Source organism: Archocentrus centrarchus, chromosome 20, assembly GCF_007364275.1.
Source record: "Archocentrus centrarchus isolate MPI-CPG fArcCen1 chromosome 20, fArcCen1, whole genome shotgun sequence".
Classification (NCBI taxonomy): Eukaryota; Metazoa; Chordata; class Actinopteri; order Cichliformes; family Cichlidae; genus Archocentrus; species Archocentrus centrarchus.
The window spans coordinates 9,870,552-9,887,940 of record NC_044365.1 but is presented as its reverse complement, the minus strand read 5'-3'; the positions used below and the strand labels follow the sequence as shown (position 1 = coordinate 9,887,940).

The 17,389-nt window shown below is 39.2% G+C and overlaps 1 protein-coding gene across 1 annotated transcript; it reads left to right on the top strand.

Annotated features, from left to right (window-relative positions):
* The first annotated feature begins 8,749 nt into the window (after positions 1-8,749).
* aoc1 (amine oxidase copper containing 1) lies at positions 8,750-13,357 on the top strand. The gene is made up of 4 exons (XM_030757135.1): positions 8,750-10,322; positions 11,040-11,328; positions 12,372-12,504; positions 13,088-13,357. Exons 1-4 carry the CDS (start codon positions 8,750-8,752, stop codon positions 13,355-13,357), a joined length of 2,265 nt encoding a protein of 754 aa, XP_030612995.1.
* Positions 13,358-17,389: the final 4,032 nt, after the last annotated feature.

The window sequence follows — 17,389 nt, the reverse complement described above, 5'->3', positions numbered from 1 at the left end:
GATTCTCCTTTACATTTCTGTTTTAAATTCCTGTAAAAAGAGGGTTTTTTTTAATACTGTGAGGTGAGACTATTGTTTTTAATTCAATTTAATTTCAAATGTGTAATATCAATTTTAAACCAGCAGCTTTTGCCACAAAGGTTTAAAAAAAAAAAACACCATTTTTTTGGGAAGCTGAAGGAATTTGATCAAAGCCATCAAAGTATTTAGCCTAATGACATATTGTTAAACAATCAGAAGAATGTACAGTATTATTATAGTGTTTTACAGTTCTACCATTCTATCATCCTACAATTTACATAAAGTGCACTTACCTCAATAATCCTTATGCATTCCGCATTAGAGAATATCTAGATTTTTTTTAGTAATCAAAAATAGTATTCTCGTTTTGGGAATTACTGTTCTTTCTTTCTGTTTTTACTAATTTTATTTTTCTGTTTTTTCCAGCAATACAGACTCCACAGAAGTGATACTTTGCTTTTGTAGCTCGCAGAGCCTCAGATGAAGTGTTTTAAATGTGGGGGGTGACTAATGAGATGTACAGTAGCATTTGTGCCTGCTGCCATTGGATATAAGTGGCAAGGTCACAGCTGGGTTGACAGGCATTGGTCACTAGATCTGTGATGGAAACATCTTCTCACCTTGCCCTGTCACACATTCAGGACACTGGAGGTGCTGCGATAGCAGGGGTGGTGAAGCCTCTAACACACAATAATGAAATGTTTGTCAGAGCCTAATCTTGTAAAGAGAGCCGTTTCTGGAAGGATGATGGGGGCATTTATTCAATGAAGCATGTCAACAGACGTGGGAACTGAAGGTTTTTAGAATTACTGCTATCCCAAGACAAACCTTTTGACCCTGAGCCAGGAGGCTCAAACACAGCTGTCACCACAGCTGGGCTCCAAGGAAAAAGAGGATAAGTTACTGGCATAAGAAACACAGTGTGTCAAATTGACTTCTTTCAATTGGAAACATCATGTTTCTTGACAGAAAAAAAGTAGGCAATTTCATTGTATTGGTTCTTCATTATCATTTATGGAAAGAAATGTAAGCTGAGATAGAGACACAGGAGGAGAACCAGGATTTAAAGTCAACAAAGCAGCTCTGTCAGGCTGTACTTCGCTACAGTAGTACATTGTACTAAAAGTAATGACAACATGCCAACATGCCAACATGTCCACAGCGACAATGTCAGTTTGAAGTAGATATAGTTTTTACTTTTGCTATGTATAGCACATTAGCACGCTAACATTTGCTAATTAGCAAAGAACACAAAGTACAACTGAGGCTAAAGGAAATCATTACTTTGATGGTGTTAAATGAGCCATCATGAGATCAACAAAGAAAATATGAAATTTCAGATTAGTTGTTAACAATTTGACCAACCTGTAGGGACTAACAGTTGGAACCTATTTAATTTAAACCTTTGGTACCTGGGGTCTGATATACTCTGTGCTGTTAAAGTGTGTATTGTCATCAAAATTTGTAAGGGTCTTAAGAAACAAAAGAAAAAGAAATCAAATATATCAATGCCTGGAAAGACATCGGGCATAGATTTCAAAGAACCACCAGTTTGTCCAGGACTGACAGTAAGTACACAGTAAAAGGCATGCATGATAATAATTATTTAAGAAACAGGTCACAGTAATTTTTAAGTTCATAACAGAGAATAATGCATGAGTACTCAAATAGCTCTGATAAAGGTTGCAGTACCACAGTAAATTTTAGGACAAAAGGTGTACTTACTTTTTTTTTACAAAATAATATTAAATTGATTGGTTTTATTGTTGCATAAAATACTATAAAAGCTAATGTTTCTTTTAGTGTCCTTCAAGTATATCAACTTTGTCTTCTTCAAAGACAATCAAGTACTGTTCACATATGGCAAAAAAGCGAACATATACGACTTTTTCATGACTAAATTACCAACCTCCATGGAAAACATGTATGCATACAATAATTAGTATTCAACAAGCACCTAAAGATTGTTGCTGATAATAAACGATCCCTCATTTTGCCTGAAAACAGACTTACTCACTTTAATGTAAGTTGTAATGAGTTTATATGACCCAGCATTAGAAAGATTGTATGTCTAAATAGTGATATGACCAAATTGTTGGACAACATTCATTATCTAGATACAATATATAAGTGTAAAAACAGTAATAATAATAATGCATGCTGCCTCATAAGAAACAGTTGATCAGATATTTTTTGTTTGAGCAAAAGGTGTTTAAACCTTTTATCTTTTCCCTCTAGTGACAGTCACTTGAGCAAAAGTTAAAGGACAAAGTCCATCTTGTCTCAGTAACTGAACTGCAAGTTGTAAAACATCAATCACAACCATTGTCAAAGCTGTTTTCCTTGCATTGATGTCAGTTAGCTGCCAGAAAGTGAAGGATTTACTGTTATATACTGCTGTGGCAGGCAAGGCAGAAAGGACCCCAATGCAGGACTCAGAGGCAAGAGTTCAACTGATACTACTTATGCAAAACACAGGAGACACAAGGCTGGTCAGGAGCCAGCTTCACAAAAACACAAAACTCACAAGAAACTCGAAATACTAAGGGCACACAGCAGGAACAGGCAACATCAATCGCAACACAGACAAGGATGTGGCAAGGAACAAGGGAAAACGCAGACAATATAAACACAGAGGGATAACAAGGGAAGTGGAAAAATCTGGGGAGACACGGGACGCAAAACCAAACATAAAGAACACAGGGACAAGGGATCATCAAAATAAAACAGGAAGTAAACAAAAATAATATAACGCAGACTAGACATAACACAGGGAAGCAGATCCACAAGGAAACACCAAACAGACCTCAAGACTACAACACAAGAACCAGACAAGAAAGTAACCAAACGGAAAAGACACAACACAGAAGACTAGACATGGGAGGGAAAACATAAACACCGGAACACAAGAACACGGGGAGACAGATACACCAAAGAGAACAGACATGGGAAGACAAAAACACAGGGAAACTAGAATGAAATACAAATTACTATTACTAATAACAGAATACAAAACTACAACAAACCAAGAAGCTAAACCATAAGAAAAACTAGTAAAGACAACCAGAGATATAACAAAAAACAGAACTTCACTGAAGGAACTCAAAACATTGGGCCACTGGCCCAGGACCATGATATAAACAGTACCAAAGTACCAGAAGTGGAATATATTCGACATCAGTGCATTGTTAAAGTCTCCACAGGCCTGTTGTTTGGGTTCATCAAACGCATGTTTAAGGCCTTCAGTAGCACCAGACTGTGTTTGGTATAGGCTGCCATAATGAAAAAAAAGTAATTCTGATTAAATCCCTCTCCAAACTATGTACTGTATGTGTCATGTAGCAATACAAACACAAAACTACAAAAATAAGGCAGGGCTGGAACCAAGAATACAAAAACTAGGAGTCTTGGGGAAAACACGGAACAAGGGATCATCCAGCGATGAGGGAGGGCATGGCAAAGGCCAAAGGGAAACTCAGACAATAAATACATAAGGTAATGAGGCAAAGGGTAACAGGTGATAGACACAGTGTGAACAAATGAGGCGATATAACAGCATGTCTAAGCAGGGTTTCACAAAATATGTAAATGTTTTCATTTCTGATAATCTTTTTAGAGATGCTTCTATCCCATTACTAGTCAGCTACAGTTAATTTATAACACTGTCGCAAGAGTCTTCATAAAGGTCAAGTGGCTTCATTTTATTTATGTCTTGCTCTATTCTATGCAATTTGTTACCATATGTTCTTTCAGACTCTTCATCTTCAAAACCCATTTATTTGTTTCTCTTTTTGTGTCTTTTGATTATTCTTTGTGTTTATTATCTTAATGTAAAGCACCAAGAATTGCCTTATTACTGGAAGGTGCTTGCCTTACTTTTGGAGGATCAATTTTCCAAAAAGAGGACGAATAATTACATTGCATTTACAACCCACTGTTGGCCAATCAGTCTCTCTCACTGCAAAAACCAAGAGTTTAAAGATTAGCAACAGTGCATAGATTCGATCATTTGCTGAAGACTGGACCTTACAACCATTTTTTTCTGACATATGAGAAGCAGAAGGTGGACTATGGGTCCTGTAACTGATTTATTTCTTTGTCCCTCGTGCAAGGCTGCAAGTGGTTTCCAGGGAAGCAGAAAAATGACTCCATTGTCAGTGCATCATTTGTCACATTGTTACATCAACTCTATTATGTAAGCATATTATGAAATTTAATCAGCAGTGAAAAATTAAACAAACAACCATTTAGGACTCGATGGGAATTTTGATATTTAAATAAGCACTCATTTATTGGTGCTTTTAAAAGAGTACTTTCGATACTGCAAACTAGTAATGGGGTGTTCTTCCTAACCCCCCCCCCCCCCCCCCCCCCCAACGTCCTCTTTCCCCCACTTCCTCTTTTTCATAACTTCCTCATTTTCATATGGTCACGCCCCCCTCAAAACTGAACTAGCCCCCCCTACCCCACTCACCCACCCGCTGACTGACAGCTATCCCCCCAACTGTTGTATTATATCTATTATATAATACCGCAGGTCAAACAATATCATCAGCAGACACTGTCCCATATGCGTATCACTATCCGACAGACAGCCGTTGTTCAGTCACATCTCCTCCTAGAGGGGTTGTGTTTCTATGTGGGACAATGGGATTTAAGGACCTACCAATCGTCATTTCTACAGCAGCCATCACTGCCGCATCTTCAGCGTCCTTTGAACCCGCACATCAACCATGGAGGCCTTTCCACAGCTAATACGCATAGGGACTTTTGAAAGTAGGTTGCTGGTTAAGCAGGTTAACTTGCGCTCCCCACAAAAGAAAATGTGGAGAGAATGAATCTAAATAAGAATACAAGACCAAACGGTCTTCACTCACATGAGGGCCATTAGGTGACCTCACACTCATGTTCTCTTCCTGCTCTTGTCGGAGACGGTCGCACTATCTCTCTCTCCCTGCCCTCCCCATCTCTCCGCTTGCTGCTTGCTGTGAGAGCGTCTTTTACACACTGTCCGAATAAGAACAAGATTGAAACATGGATCTGGCAAACTGGGCATTCTCCATCATTGATCGAATTTTTTTCCACTATGAGATCTGGGACAGGGGAGCCTGCGTGTCCGAGTGGAACAGACCCGGTTGGATACGTCATCGACTCTTGGAGCTCGTGGAGACCTGTGTGCTTCTCAGCCCTTGGAGTGGAAGACGTGGAAGACGCATATATATTCGGCCTTTTGGTAGCGGTATCTTCTCTGTTTGGGCTCGGTGGATACCTGCTTTACTGGCAAATTAAGAAAATCTGGACGGCGGTTCGACATCTGCATGGGCTGCCGACCCAGGTGGAAGGGCTGAGCAGAGCCGTACAAACTCAGACTCAAAGCCTGGTGGACCTGAGCCGCAAGATTAGCGGGCTCGCAGGCGAGAGGGGTTAGATCAGGAGATATAGTTCGGTTCTGCACAGTGAGGACGGCAATCAACGAATTTGGAATATTGGATTTTTGAATGGTTTCCCAGTAAGACTGAAGGCTGTTGGAAAAACAAGCAGCCTGTTCCAAAACAACATTTGTTATCAGGAATTCGGCTCCCCTGCCGGCCTTGGGTTGGCAACCATATCTCTCTCCAGGGCTCTGTGTGCGGCTGCTCTTCCCCCCACTCCGCGTTGTGATTTGTGAAGCTGGGTCTGGTGTACCACGGCCGCTGATGAAATTCCACCACTATCAGCGAACTGTTTTGGCTGGAACCTGGCATCTGGCTCCACAATGCCCCCACCTCTCGTCTCCGTCTGCATTCCCTCCTGACCTGACCTCACCTACCGCCGCTGTCCTAGCTTTACATGTGCAAATGCTTTGCTAAGGTGGTTTTTTTGGACCCTGGTATAGTGCTCTTTTTGAGCACTGTACCAGATGACTTTTTTTTTTAACCTAACTTCCCCATGATGTGTTGTTGTTTTCTCCTCCTGCCAAAGGTAGCGCTGCAAGTCGGCTGCATGACCCTAGGACACATATCCCCCCATGTGTGTTGTGTTTTGTGTATTCTTGGATGGTGTTCTGTAACTGCAATTTCCAATGTGTGAACTTGTTCACCCACATGGCAATAAACTTCATTCATTCATTCATTCATTCATTCATTCATCATGTATACTTTAACCACTCATCCCCAATTACTAAGGTCTGAGCTACGTTAGTTTCTGTTTTTCAAAATCCATAGTAAAACTTTCTGAATACTCTGTTTTTATTCAACCATAATAAACCCATTACCACTGTGAAAAGCATTATTGCATTAGATTCTCACCATCCTTTTCTATCAACATTATAAGTTTGACTCAATAAACTCAGAACATAAAATAAAACATCACAGGTTTAGAATAGTATTACCAACTAGTTGTACATCCCTAATAACCATCTAAAAAAAATCAAAGTCTCTGGCATGTGAGGCATAAAAATGTTTTTATTCATAAAAGAAACAAGAACTTCATACACCACTATTTTATATTGCACCATTGTTTTGATCAATGTAAGCTCGAAAATAACCCCTGACAGGTGGATTTGAATAACATCAGGAGCACAGCTATTTTCCTAAAACACTAAGGACTGTTAGAAAACCCTTTAATCATTAAAGATATGTGTTACCAAACACTTTAACCATTGTGTGCATTGAATGATACATGTATGACACCATAATCTTCTGTATTACCCCCTATGTCCATCCATCACTCCTATGTATGATTTAAATCCACAACTTGATGGTTAAGCCTATCATCAGTTTTATTTTTTCCTTAAAGGATCTATACAAGCTTTCATTACCATAGGTTATATCTTCTAACCAGAAGCCAACAGAAAGAGTCTAAAGTCAGAACAGAGAGATGCAGTGGAAACATCACAACTTTAAAATACGTTTTTTTAACACACTAAAACTGAGTCCGATCTCCTTCTATGTCTTGATGCGTTTGCTTTAATAATAATCCTTTTGTTTGGAAGCCAAAATGACACATTGACCATAAAGCATACTTCTATACTTTTTTCATTAACACAGATTTCTATGCCATAACAAATCATTTTTTCTCATCAGAGTCACATATCTCTTATTTCACAATAGAGTAGGTCATGCACACAGAGAGTTTTTAATCCCTCCTGTAATGTACAATCCCACAAACATCGGGTCAAGGCCTGAGGAATCTGTTGCTGCCATGGCTCTTATGCTGTAGTATAATAAGTTTGTGTCATGTACTGATTATATTTATTGAGACCCAACCTACCTACAGCGCATGCTATGAATGTACATATATGTGACAGTTAAAACTGGAATATTTCCATATGTTTTGCTGTAGATTGGATCCAATAAAAAAACCTAATCTAACCTAATCTCCACAATCTTTTCATCACCTCATCGTGATGATCACGGTAGAAATAAGTAGGTGTATGAATCATAGTCTGGTCGCGTGTCTTGACATCCGCGGCACCATATCTCTTCATGGTAGCTCTGCAAGGTATTATACAATAGACGTAGTGTGGTGAGCTTAATGGCCTTCACACCGCACACTGACAGATCCTCACCATCTAGTTGGTGACATGGAGAAGGTGAAGAAGATGAGGAATTAGGCGGGGTCTGCACCTGTGACGGGGATAATGGTGGGATGAGACACATGAACCCTCGTTGCATGTATCAACGTCTGGAAAAAAAAAAAAAGGAATGTCAGATTTAATATTATTTATTTATTTAACATTACATTTGTTGTAATACACACAGACACACCGTTTTTATTTTCTACTAGTCTAACTGATGATTTTAGGGTTGTGAATGGCCTGTGTAATATCATCAAAAATCAAGACATTTTCTAACATACTCAAAAGCTGAGTTGTCCGCTAAATTTAACCTCCTCGTTAGAAACCACACACATCATAATTTCGCATTGCTAAATTTATCTGTATACACATACCCACTACGGCTTTTGTATTCAAATTTAAACTCAGTCGCTCAACATCTCTTACTATGTACATTGGGTTGATCATCAGGTGACGTACCTTCAAAAGTCCCTATGTGTATTAGCTGTGGAAAGGCCTCCATGGCTGATGTGCGGGTTCAAAGGACGCTGAAGATGCGGCAGTGATGGCTGCTGTAGAAATGACGATTGGTAGGTCCTTATATCCCATTGTCCCACATAGAAACACAACCCCCCTAGGAGGAGACGTGACTGAACAACGGACACATGTCGGATAGTGATACGGATATGTGCTGAGGTGATGCAGCAGGGGGGATAGTGTCTGCTGATGATATTGTTTGACCTGTGGTATTACATACTAAAGAGTACAAAAGCTGGGGGATAGCTGTCGGTCAGCGGGTGGGTGAGGTAGGAAGCACACCGAATAACTACTCTGCAATTTCTGTTTTGTGTGCAGCATAAACTAGGCAGGGCAAACAGAGGGAGGGACAAAAGTGTGTTGCAACAGTGGTTTGCAACTTTGTCTGGCACAGTTGGTGTGAATGAGGGAGAAGTGCGTTTTCCAGCTGTAAGAAGAAGAACGGGAATCAGGTGAGAAAGCCGTTTCCTTTGCATTCTATTGGAGAGCATAGCCCTATACTTTTTGCTTTTTCTTTCAGCTTATCATAAATTTGCATAAAAACTATTTAAAAAAATGTCTGGATACTGATATTGAATAGAATATGGAGAAGTAGGAATAAAGCCACTGCTGAATGCATAATTTGCTGTATTCTCAAGACCTGTAAAATTTCTAATGGAACCCCACCATAACATTCTTGTGCTTATAGCTATGAAGTTTCTCTGCCTGCTGCAGCTGGCTTGCATGGCAAGTTGTGTTGCTTCCAGATCCAGAGAATGGGCTCATCATGGTGCCCCCATGTTTGCTGACCTCACAGTACATGAGATGAAAGCTGTCCGGGCATACCTGCATGCTATTCCAGAGATGAGGCTCACTAATGCTCATAGTAGGTCTCTGAATAAGAACAGTATCCTACTAATGGAACTCAATTTGCCCAAGAAGCATGAGGCCCTAAGAGCTCTAGACCGTGGACAAGCCAAACCCCCACGCCAAGCTCGTGTAATTATCCAATTTGGCAACCAGACCAAGCCCAATATTACTGAATACATTGTAAGTCCTCTGCCATCCCCAACATCTCATGAAGTCAAGACTTTCAAGGGGGCAAAGCCTATAACATTTGAGTCCAGACCTATTACTGTTGTAGAGTATGCCCATGTTAATGACATCCTTGAGAAGATCACAACTAAAGCTCACAAACTCCTGTTTGAGACCACAGGGGGATTTTCTTATACTAACTGTTCTAACCGCTGCCTGACATTCTCAGACATAGCTCCCCGTGGGCTGGATCCAGGGGAGAGGAGAACCTGGATCATGTTGCAGAAGTTTGTGGAAGGTTATTTCATCCACCCAGTTGGATTTGAGGTACTAATCAACCACCAGGATCTGAATCCAGAAAAGTGGACTGTTGAAAAGGTCTGGTACAACAGCATGTATTTTGACAGTGTTGAGGAACTGGTAGAAAAGTATGAATCAGGAGAAGTGGAAAAGGTCAAACTGCCTGCTCACAATGATGATGACTTTTACTCTACCTACATACCTCGCGGTCAGAGCAACACTCACACTAATATCCATGGGCCAAAACTTGTTTTGCCTCAGGGACCTCGCTATCACATTGACCGCAACTTTGTTGAATATGCTGGATGGTCTTTTGCATATCGAGTTCGCTCATCAGCTGGGCTTCAAGTCTTTGATCTCCGTTTCAATGGGGAACGAATTGCCTATGAGATCAGCCTCCAAGAAGCCATTGCCTTCTATGCTGGTCATACTCCCGCAGCCATGCAAACAAAGTACATTGATGCAGGTTGGGCTATGGGCACCTCAACTTTTGAGCTGGCACCTGGAATTGACTGTCCTGAAATTGCCACTTTTATTGACCTTTACCACTACTTCGATACAGACAAGCCTGTGCGCCACAAGAACGCTCTCTGTATTTTTGAGATGACAACAGCTATGCCTCTGAGAAGGCATTTTAATTCAAACTTTAAGGGGGGCTACAATTTCTTTGGAGGACTGGAAAACACTGTGCTGGTGTTGCGGACAACCTCAACAGTTTACAACTATGATTATATCTGGGACTTCCTCTTCTACCCAAATGGGGTGGTGGAAGTAAAAGTCAGTGCTACTGGATATATCCATGCCACTTTCTTTACTCAAGAAGGTCTTCAGTATGGTTCAAAGGTATACAACTATGTGTTGGGTAACCTGCACACACACCTCGTCCATTATAAAGTGGACCTGGATATTGATGGTGAGTATTTAAGCACAGTTGCATACATTTTCTGGACTACTGCTGTACTTCAAAAACTCAAGAATCAAGTCAGACTTTGTTGTAAGATAGAAGAGTTTGTATCATGTCATAGCCCTACAAGTAACATACTTTTTTTTAACTGCAACTGTGATCTTTCCCTAATTTATGCAACATAAACATACTCTCCTTTGCTTGTAACCCCCTATAGAAATGTTTCAAAGAAAGAAATAAAAGTAAATACAGCAATACAACAACAACAACAAAAAAAACAGATGATTATGGGAACAAGTCACTTTGTGAAGTTCCAAGAAACATCTAAAGTTGTTTGGCTTCATATTGTCAGGAGATAATATTCTGGCACGTACACAACACACTGTGGTCTCACCACCCCTGGACTGACAAAAAGGCTTATCTCTCTTAGCTATGACTAAGCCTTTCATAGATGCCGCTCCAAGTAAGCAGGTTTTATGGACTTTATACAGCTGTAAAGGACACACCTGTGGGCACTCAAGTTTGATCAAGGCTATGTGACATACTTATGTCAGTAACTAACACTATCTTGCAAACCTGTCTGTCCCTTCTAATAACTGTCACCTCTGACTTGTTGCAACTTCTTGCAAATAAGATTTCTCATGCAAAAGCAACATTTGTAGCATATCAACCGATTGCTTGACATCTAGGTTCTCCTAAAAGCTCTTTCCCTTCACTTCACTATAGGGCGAGAAAACAGCTTTGAGACATTAGATCTGAGATATGAGAACTTCACAAATCCATGGAGCCAAAAGCATTTCGTCGTCCAGTCCAAACTCCACAGGACAGAACACAAGACTGAGCGATCTGCTGCCTTCCGCTTTGGTAAAAAGTTTCCCCGCTATGTGCACTTCTACAACCCCAATAAGAAAAATAAATGGGGGCACCAGAAAGGCTACCGGATTCAGTTTAACTCACATGCACACAGTGTCCTCCCAAGAGGCTGGAGAGAGGAAAATGGCATCAGCTGGTCGAGGTAATATTTTGTTTCCTGATGTTACTCTGAACAATATGATGTAGGTAGATAATATATTCAAACCTGTGTGCAGACATTTAGTTACAGTCTAACTCTGAAAGCTTCTACAGCTGAAAGTTTGCAGATTTTGTGGAAGTTTTTTTTCTTTTGTGTCCCAAGCCAAGAACCTGCATGCTTCTTATGGATTTAGTGTAAAGCCTTCACAACCCTAACAAAAGGCAAAGTAGTTGAAGTAATGTTCTTGAGACCATTCATTAAAATATCTCCCTCAAAAATGGTGTCAGCTGGAGAGGATTTAGAGACTGGCACAGCTTCACTGATGACAGTCAGAACCCCAACAGATACTTGTGCCTGGGCATCATTACAGACAGAAGGCTGTTTAAATGCAAACAAAACCAGTGTTATAACAGGGAGATATTGGTAGACATGATCAGTTGACAGCCTGCTGTTCACATCAGCCACTTTTTTACATTAAAAACTACTTTTAAAATTTATAATGAAGTTAGAAAAGGAATTATTGAGCTGGGCAAATGTGATAAATTAGGTTAAATCATTCATCACTTGAAGGAAACCAACTGTGATTTGGTGCATTCCCATTGCCTCTGTGTTGGTAATGGGAAATGTATTTCCTGGTATCTCCCTTCTGTCTCTCCTCCTTGCAGAAATCCTGAAATGCTTTACAAATAATAAAACAAAAAAGAGGAGTGAAAGTTAGCATGCAGCCACTGTCCATCTTTTGGCTGAACTCAATGTAACAGGCATTAATCTCTTCATCTTCATGTATGATATCTCCAAAACCAAAGTAAATTTCCCCACATCTCTGTGTGGTCCTTTAAGATGCAACTATAAAAGCATGTTGTCACAGTTTAACTTTGTCACGTGTGAGTTTGAGACTTCTGTTTATGTAGCAGACAGTTAATTTGGTAGCACATAAAATCCAAGAGTGTGAGGCTTGTCACATTTGGGATAAATAACTGGCCAAAATGTTTCACACTCTGTATGATTTCTTTGCCTGTCTTTCCTGGTGAAATGTTTCCCTCTAGATATCCTCTGGCTGTGACACGTCATAAGGATAACGAAGCTACCAGCAGCAGTATATATACCCAGAATGACCCATGGGAACCTGCTGTGTCCTTTGAGAGCTACATCCACAACAATGAGGACATAGTCAACCAGGTACAATAGCAAACCTTAATACATATATACCTTGTGTACATATGTCCCACATTTCCACAATTTTCTCATAGGATGAACACCAGATTACAACATGGTGCTTATTAAAGTCAAGACTTACAGCTTTGTCATAGAAGGTAGATAAATGTATTTCCAAACTACTGCTTTACTCTGAAAATCATTCCACAGAGAAACCCAACACACTTTTTCAAGCTGATAAATAACACTTTCAAATCTATTTTTAAGACAAACACAGGTAATTTTGTCTCTCACTAACAACTTCACAAGTTCCAGTAGCTAAACCAATACAATCACCTATCTCAACATGTAATTTACATCCTGTTTTTATTACTTTCAAAGAGTACCTATGTCACAATTCACTAATGGACAGCGTTCTTCCAAGAAGTTACGTCATTAGTTTAAGTTTGTTCTTCCCAAAAGAATCCATTCAGCAGGTCTAGTCATTCATCATCATGGTTACTCATGAATGCTTTTCTTTTGTTTGAACTTTTAGGTTGATAAAAAACCACCTAATCTGAGTTCTATAGTACAAATTCCAAGGTAATGTTTACTCTTCTGCATGCAGGACCTGGTAGCCTGGGTGACTGTAGGCTTCCTTCATGTGCCTCACGCAGAGGACATCCCCAACACTGCAACTCCGGGCAATGCAGTGGGCTTCTTTCTCAGGCCCTTCAACTTCTTTGATGAAGACCCTTCTGTGGCATCCAGAAGCACAGTCATCGTTCGGCCAGGGCAAGATGGCAAGCCGAAGATCCAGAGATGGACTTCTGATGTCATAGGTCACTGTGTGACAGACAGGCCTTTCTTCTACAATGGCACATATGCCGGAGTCTAAAAGTGGTTATAAACTTATAATCTCTGCTAAAGAAAACTGCAACAATTGTGTGAAAGTACATGTAGTCAGTAATAATTTTTTTTTTTTTAAGATTATAAAAATGGTACTTCTATTCTGTGTTTCATGTACTCTTTTTCTTTCTACTGCTTCAAAAGAAGATATAATGAACTCAATATTAAAGTATGTACACTAGCTGAAACCACTCATGTAACAAGACAGGCACTGACAGAAGAGAAGAGGTTGAGCCTTGAGAGTTATGTTAATCCCATGATGGTGTCTCCATGGATGAGGTTTAGCAGCGGTGAGTATCCAGGATGCTGGATGCTCTGTATCCGCCCTGCTTGGTCTCAGTTGCTGCCCCCGCAGCATGCTCTGCTTGCTCCCATGGCGGGAATGTTTTTGCTGGAAAGACAACAGGCCCCAGAAAGCAAACAGCCTGATTCCAGATCCTTCCCAGCAAACAGTGTGGGATACCACCTAGCTGTGGCGTTGCCCCTGGGAACCTAACTTTGCATGCAATGTCCAAAGCATCAGCAGCACATGTAACTGCTTTGACCTTTATGTTTATGTTCCTGCATAGCAATATCATAGGTTTTAACAAAATAAATAAAACATGTTTAAATCATATTTATTTTGATTTACTTTTGATTCAAAATGTTTAAAAAAAACAACCAATAAAAATAGGTGTTAAAATGTACCTCTTGTCATGTGTATTTTGTATTAACAAAATGAGTTTGTGTGAAGGATAAAATTGGGGGAAAGAATCCAGACAACTGCTGTCAGCTTTTTTGAATCTGAAAAAAGAAAAACATTTTATAAGTGTGTGCTGATGTTTGAGAGTGCATGTGATAAAAGAGGGAAAGTCTGAGAGCTGTGCATGCGTTAGTAGAATTAAAGAAGATGTGAAAAGAGTAACAAGCATTCCTGAAGATATTCCTTTAGCGATGATGGCTGTAACAACTGCACTACTGAACATAAGCTTGCAGAATAGTTTTACATATAAAAACATCTGACAATTAACTGTATGAAATTTTATTTCACTCACTCCACTGTGTTTCTTTTTCTGAGGATTCTGAAGTTACTGAAAGGACTGCTCTTATATAAGATAGTGTTAGTTATGTGCTCTAATCTTGATGTAGAATGCAATGTTACTGTAAATAAAGGATATATTTGAAATTTCTTATTATAAAGAGAAACCAATAACAAGTGAAAAGATAAGACAAACAGTATCCTGTTAGGTGCTGCTTGCTATGAATGAGAAACTCTCATTACTGTTATCAAATAAAGAGCCTGTGGACTGAAATGGTGACGTGTTGCCATCTAGTGGTTTCCTGATGGTTCTGCTTTACTAGAATCACAGTACAGTATCTCAGTACAGTACTGACCCAGATGCAGCATAAAGCCCAAACCATGATACTCCTGCATCCATGTTTCAGATATAAGGTTCTTATCTTTTTTTTTTTTTTTGGTCTCATCTCTCAGAAAACAAAACAAAACAAAAAAAAAACAGAAGGGTCTTCTGTCCATGTGACTTTATAAATAGTCTTTTTTAATAAATATTTTGTGTCTATTTTCTCATTTTTTACATTTTTCTCTTGTGTGTGTGTGTGTGTGGGGGGGGGGGTTCTCTGTCTTTTTATGCTCAACCTTAATGGTTTTATGAATAATTATTGTTAAGCGACTTGTTTGCGTTCATAAAAGTTCATAAAAAATGGCACCGTCTGAGACTGATGACGTTTCACAAATGCACAGGAACGCGCTTTGAGCGTGATTAAACAATCGCGAGGGGACGCACTAAAACAGGAAGCGTTTGGCAGCAAAGAGTCCGACGGGGGAATCAAGGCTGGTAGTTTGATATTTTTTAAACTCAAAATGTTGACTGACTTTATTGCTCTTTATGTGTGTGTGGCTGTTGTATTTCCTGTTCTGCCACTCTTGAGTTTGACTGCCTTTTTTTTTTTTTTTTGTCTTCCCCGCTGCAGCGCTGTTTGTTTACGCCTCACATTAAGTGCATAAAGATGAGTGATTTGGAGGACGGAGCAGAGTCTCCGGGACCCAGCTGGTCCAAAGAAAACCCTCCCTCATTCAGTAATGAACCTGGATCTTCAAACACAAAGAAAGAAACTTACTTATTACTTATTTACTGTAAACGGAAATAAAAATGATTCATGTAGCAGCAGGAGAAAAACGACTGCTGTTAAGTGAGCCGTCAATTCTGAACCGCGGTCAAGCCAGCCGCAGCTTGATTTGACTTTTTTTTTTTTTCTTTTTTGCTCTTCTACCCTAACTTTTTTGGGAGTGCTCCTCCTTCGTTGCTGATTTCTCTCCAACTGACCAAAAACAGCATGTAATTATTTTTAATTTATATTTGTATCCTTGTTATGTACAACACTATGACATATCACAATAAAAGTTATAGTGTGTGTGTGTTATTTTGTCAAAATTAAGAGAAATAAAGCTCCAGGAATTCTATTTTTTCTCAGTCAAGGTGTGTTCCTTTATTCGCGTTTGCTGGCTTTTGCTATAATCAGCTTCTTCACTCGTGATTTGCTTCCATTAGAAATTCAGTCAGAGCTTCACCATGTCCTGCAGTATTTCCAGCTGATTTTCATTTTATATGTGGCTAATATGCATGCAGAAAATTAGAATAAATAAAAACAGGGATAAGTTGTAGGACTGTGCAATTGTAATTATAAATTGACTGTTCTGAACATATTGAATAAAGTCAATCCAGTATGCTGATATGATATTTTAAATAAATCATTAAAGCGAATCCTTGATAGCTGCCTTATCCACTCTACCTGGATGTGGAATTTCATCTAAAGCTGCTGAAGGATTCCACAGAAATCAAAGGACAAATCTGCTCAAATTCACCAAGGTTAATGCAATTATGAAAATATCAAATTTAGCATTGAAAGTTGACAAGAAATTATCAACACATTAAGATTCTGGCTCACCCCCTCTGCCTGTGTGCAGAGTTTCACCACCAAGCGCTACAGGATTCCACAGAAATGAAAGGAATAATCTGCTCAAATTTGCCAAGGTTAGTAGAAGATTTTTTGTTAGGAAAGTTTATTAATTACATTATTGTACATTACAACAAACAGCCTCAGAAAGGGTTTTTATCAAGTGTTCATTATACACTCTATAATAAACATCTATAGTATTTATTTAAAAGAATTAAAACATAAAATGACAATACTTAGTATCTGAGATCCTGCATTCTGCAGGACTTGAAATTTCAATAATTAACAGCGGCATCGACATTTAAAAAACCCCTTGGGCAAAATTTATATTTCACATGATACCGTGATCTGAAATGCATACAGTCTTTCCAATGTCCAATGCACTAACTACCTGCAAAAATATTTATTTCACCTAGTGTACGAGGCACTACCACCCTAGATGCCACCTAGGCTTTGTTAGCTGCTGTGTTAAACAGCATGGTGGTATTAAAAAGGATGGTGTTGAGTAAATCCAAAGTATAAATACTTTTGAAATAATATATAATAAATAATATTGTTGAAAGTGACACGTGACAACATGACAACAAATGAAATTAATAACTTCTATTTATGACTTTGAAAACTAGTTAACACACATCTATACATGTATGCAGCACATTACTAGGCAGTATTTGGCTCACTCTCATTTATTTAGATTTTACTTCCAAGGACCCAGCCCTTCATGTTTTTCCTAATCATTCTTGAGCCTTTCTGAAAGTCTTTAAAATGTACTCATTGGACATTCACTAGAAGCTGTTTGTAAAAACACCTCAATGTGACCTATGAATAAATAAACTGTTAAAAAAGACACCAATGGTAAGTCGAGGTATAAACCAATAATGTGGCAGGCGTAAAAAAAAAACAACTAACATGTTCAGGAAGATGTGTTTAATATTTTGAAAAAAAGTAATTACTGTTTTACAAATAACCTAAGAGATGCCTGAAACCCTAAATTGTGTTATGGGAATGGCAGGATGCAAAAAAGTGATTATTAGTGCAAGTTAAAAAAAAAGGGGGTGGGGAGAAA

Excerpts from the sequence above, each read along its gene's own strand:
- aoc1 (XM_030757135.1), top strand. The coding sequence starts at position 8,750 with ATGGAACCCCACCATAACATTCTTGTGCTTATAGCTATGAAGTTTCTC. Across the intron at positions 11,329-12,371 it reads AATGGCATCAGCTGGTCGAG|ATATCCTCTGGCTGTGACAC; the intron begins GTAATATTTTGT and ends GTTTCCCTCTAG. Across the intron at positions 12,505-13,087 it reads ATGAGGACATAGTCAACCAG|GACCTGGTAGCCTGGGTGAC; the intron begins GTACAATAGCAA and ends TTCTGCATGCAG.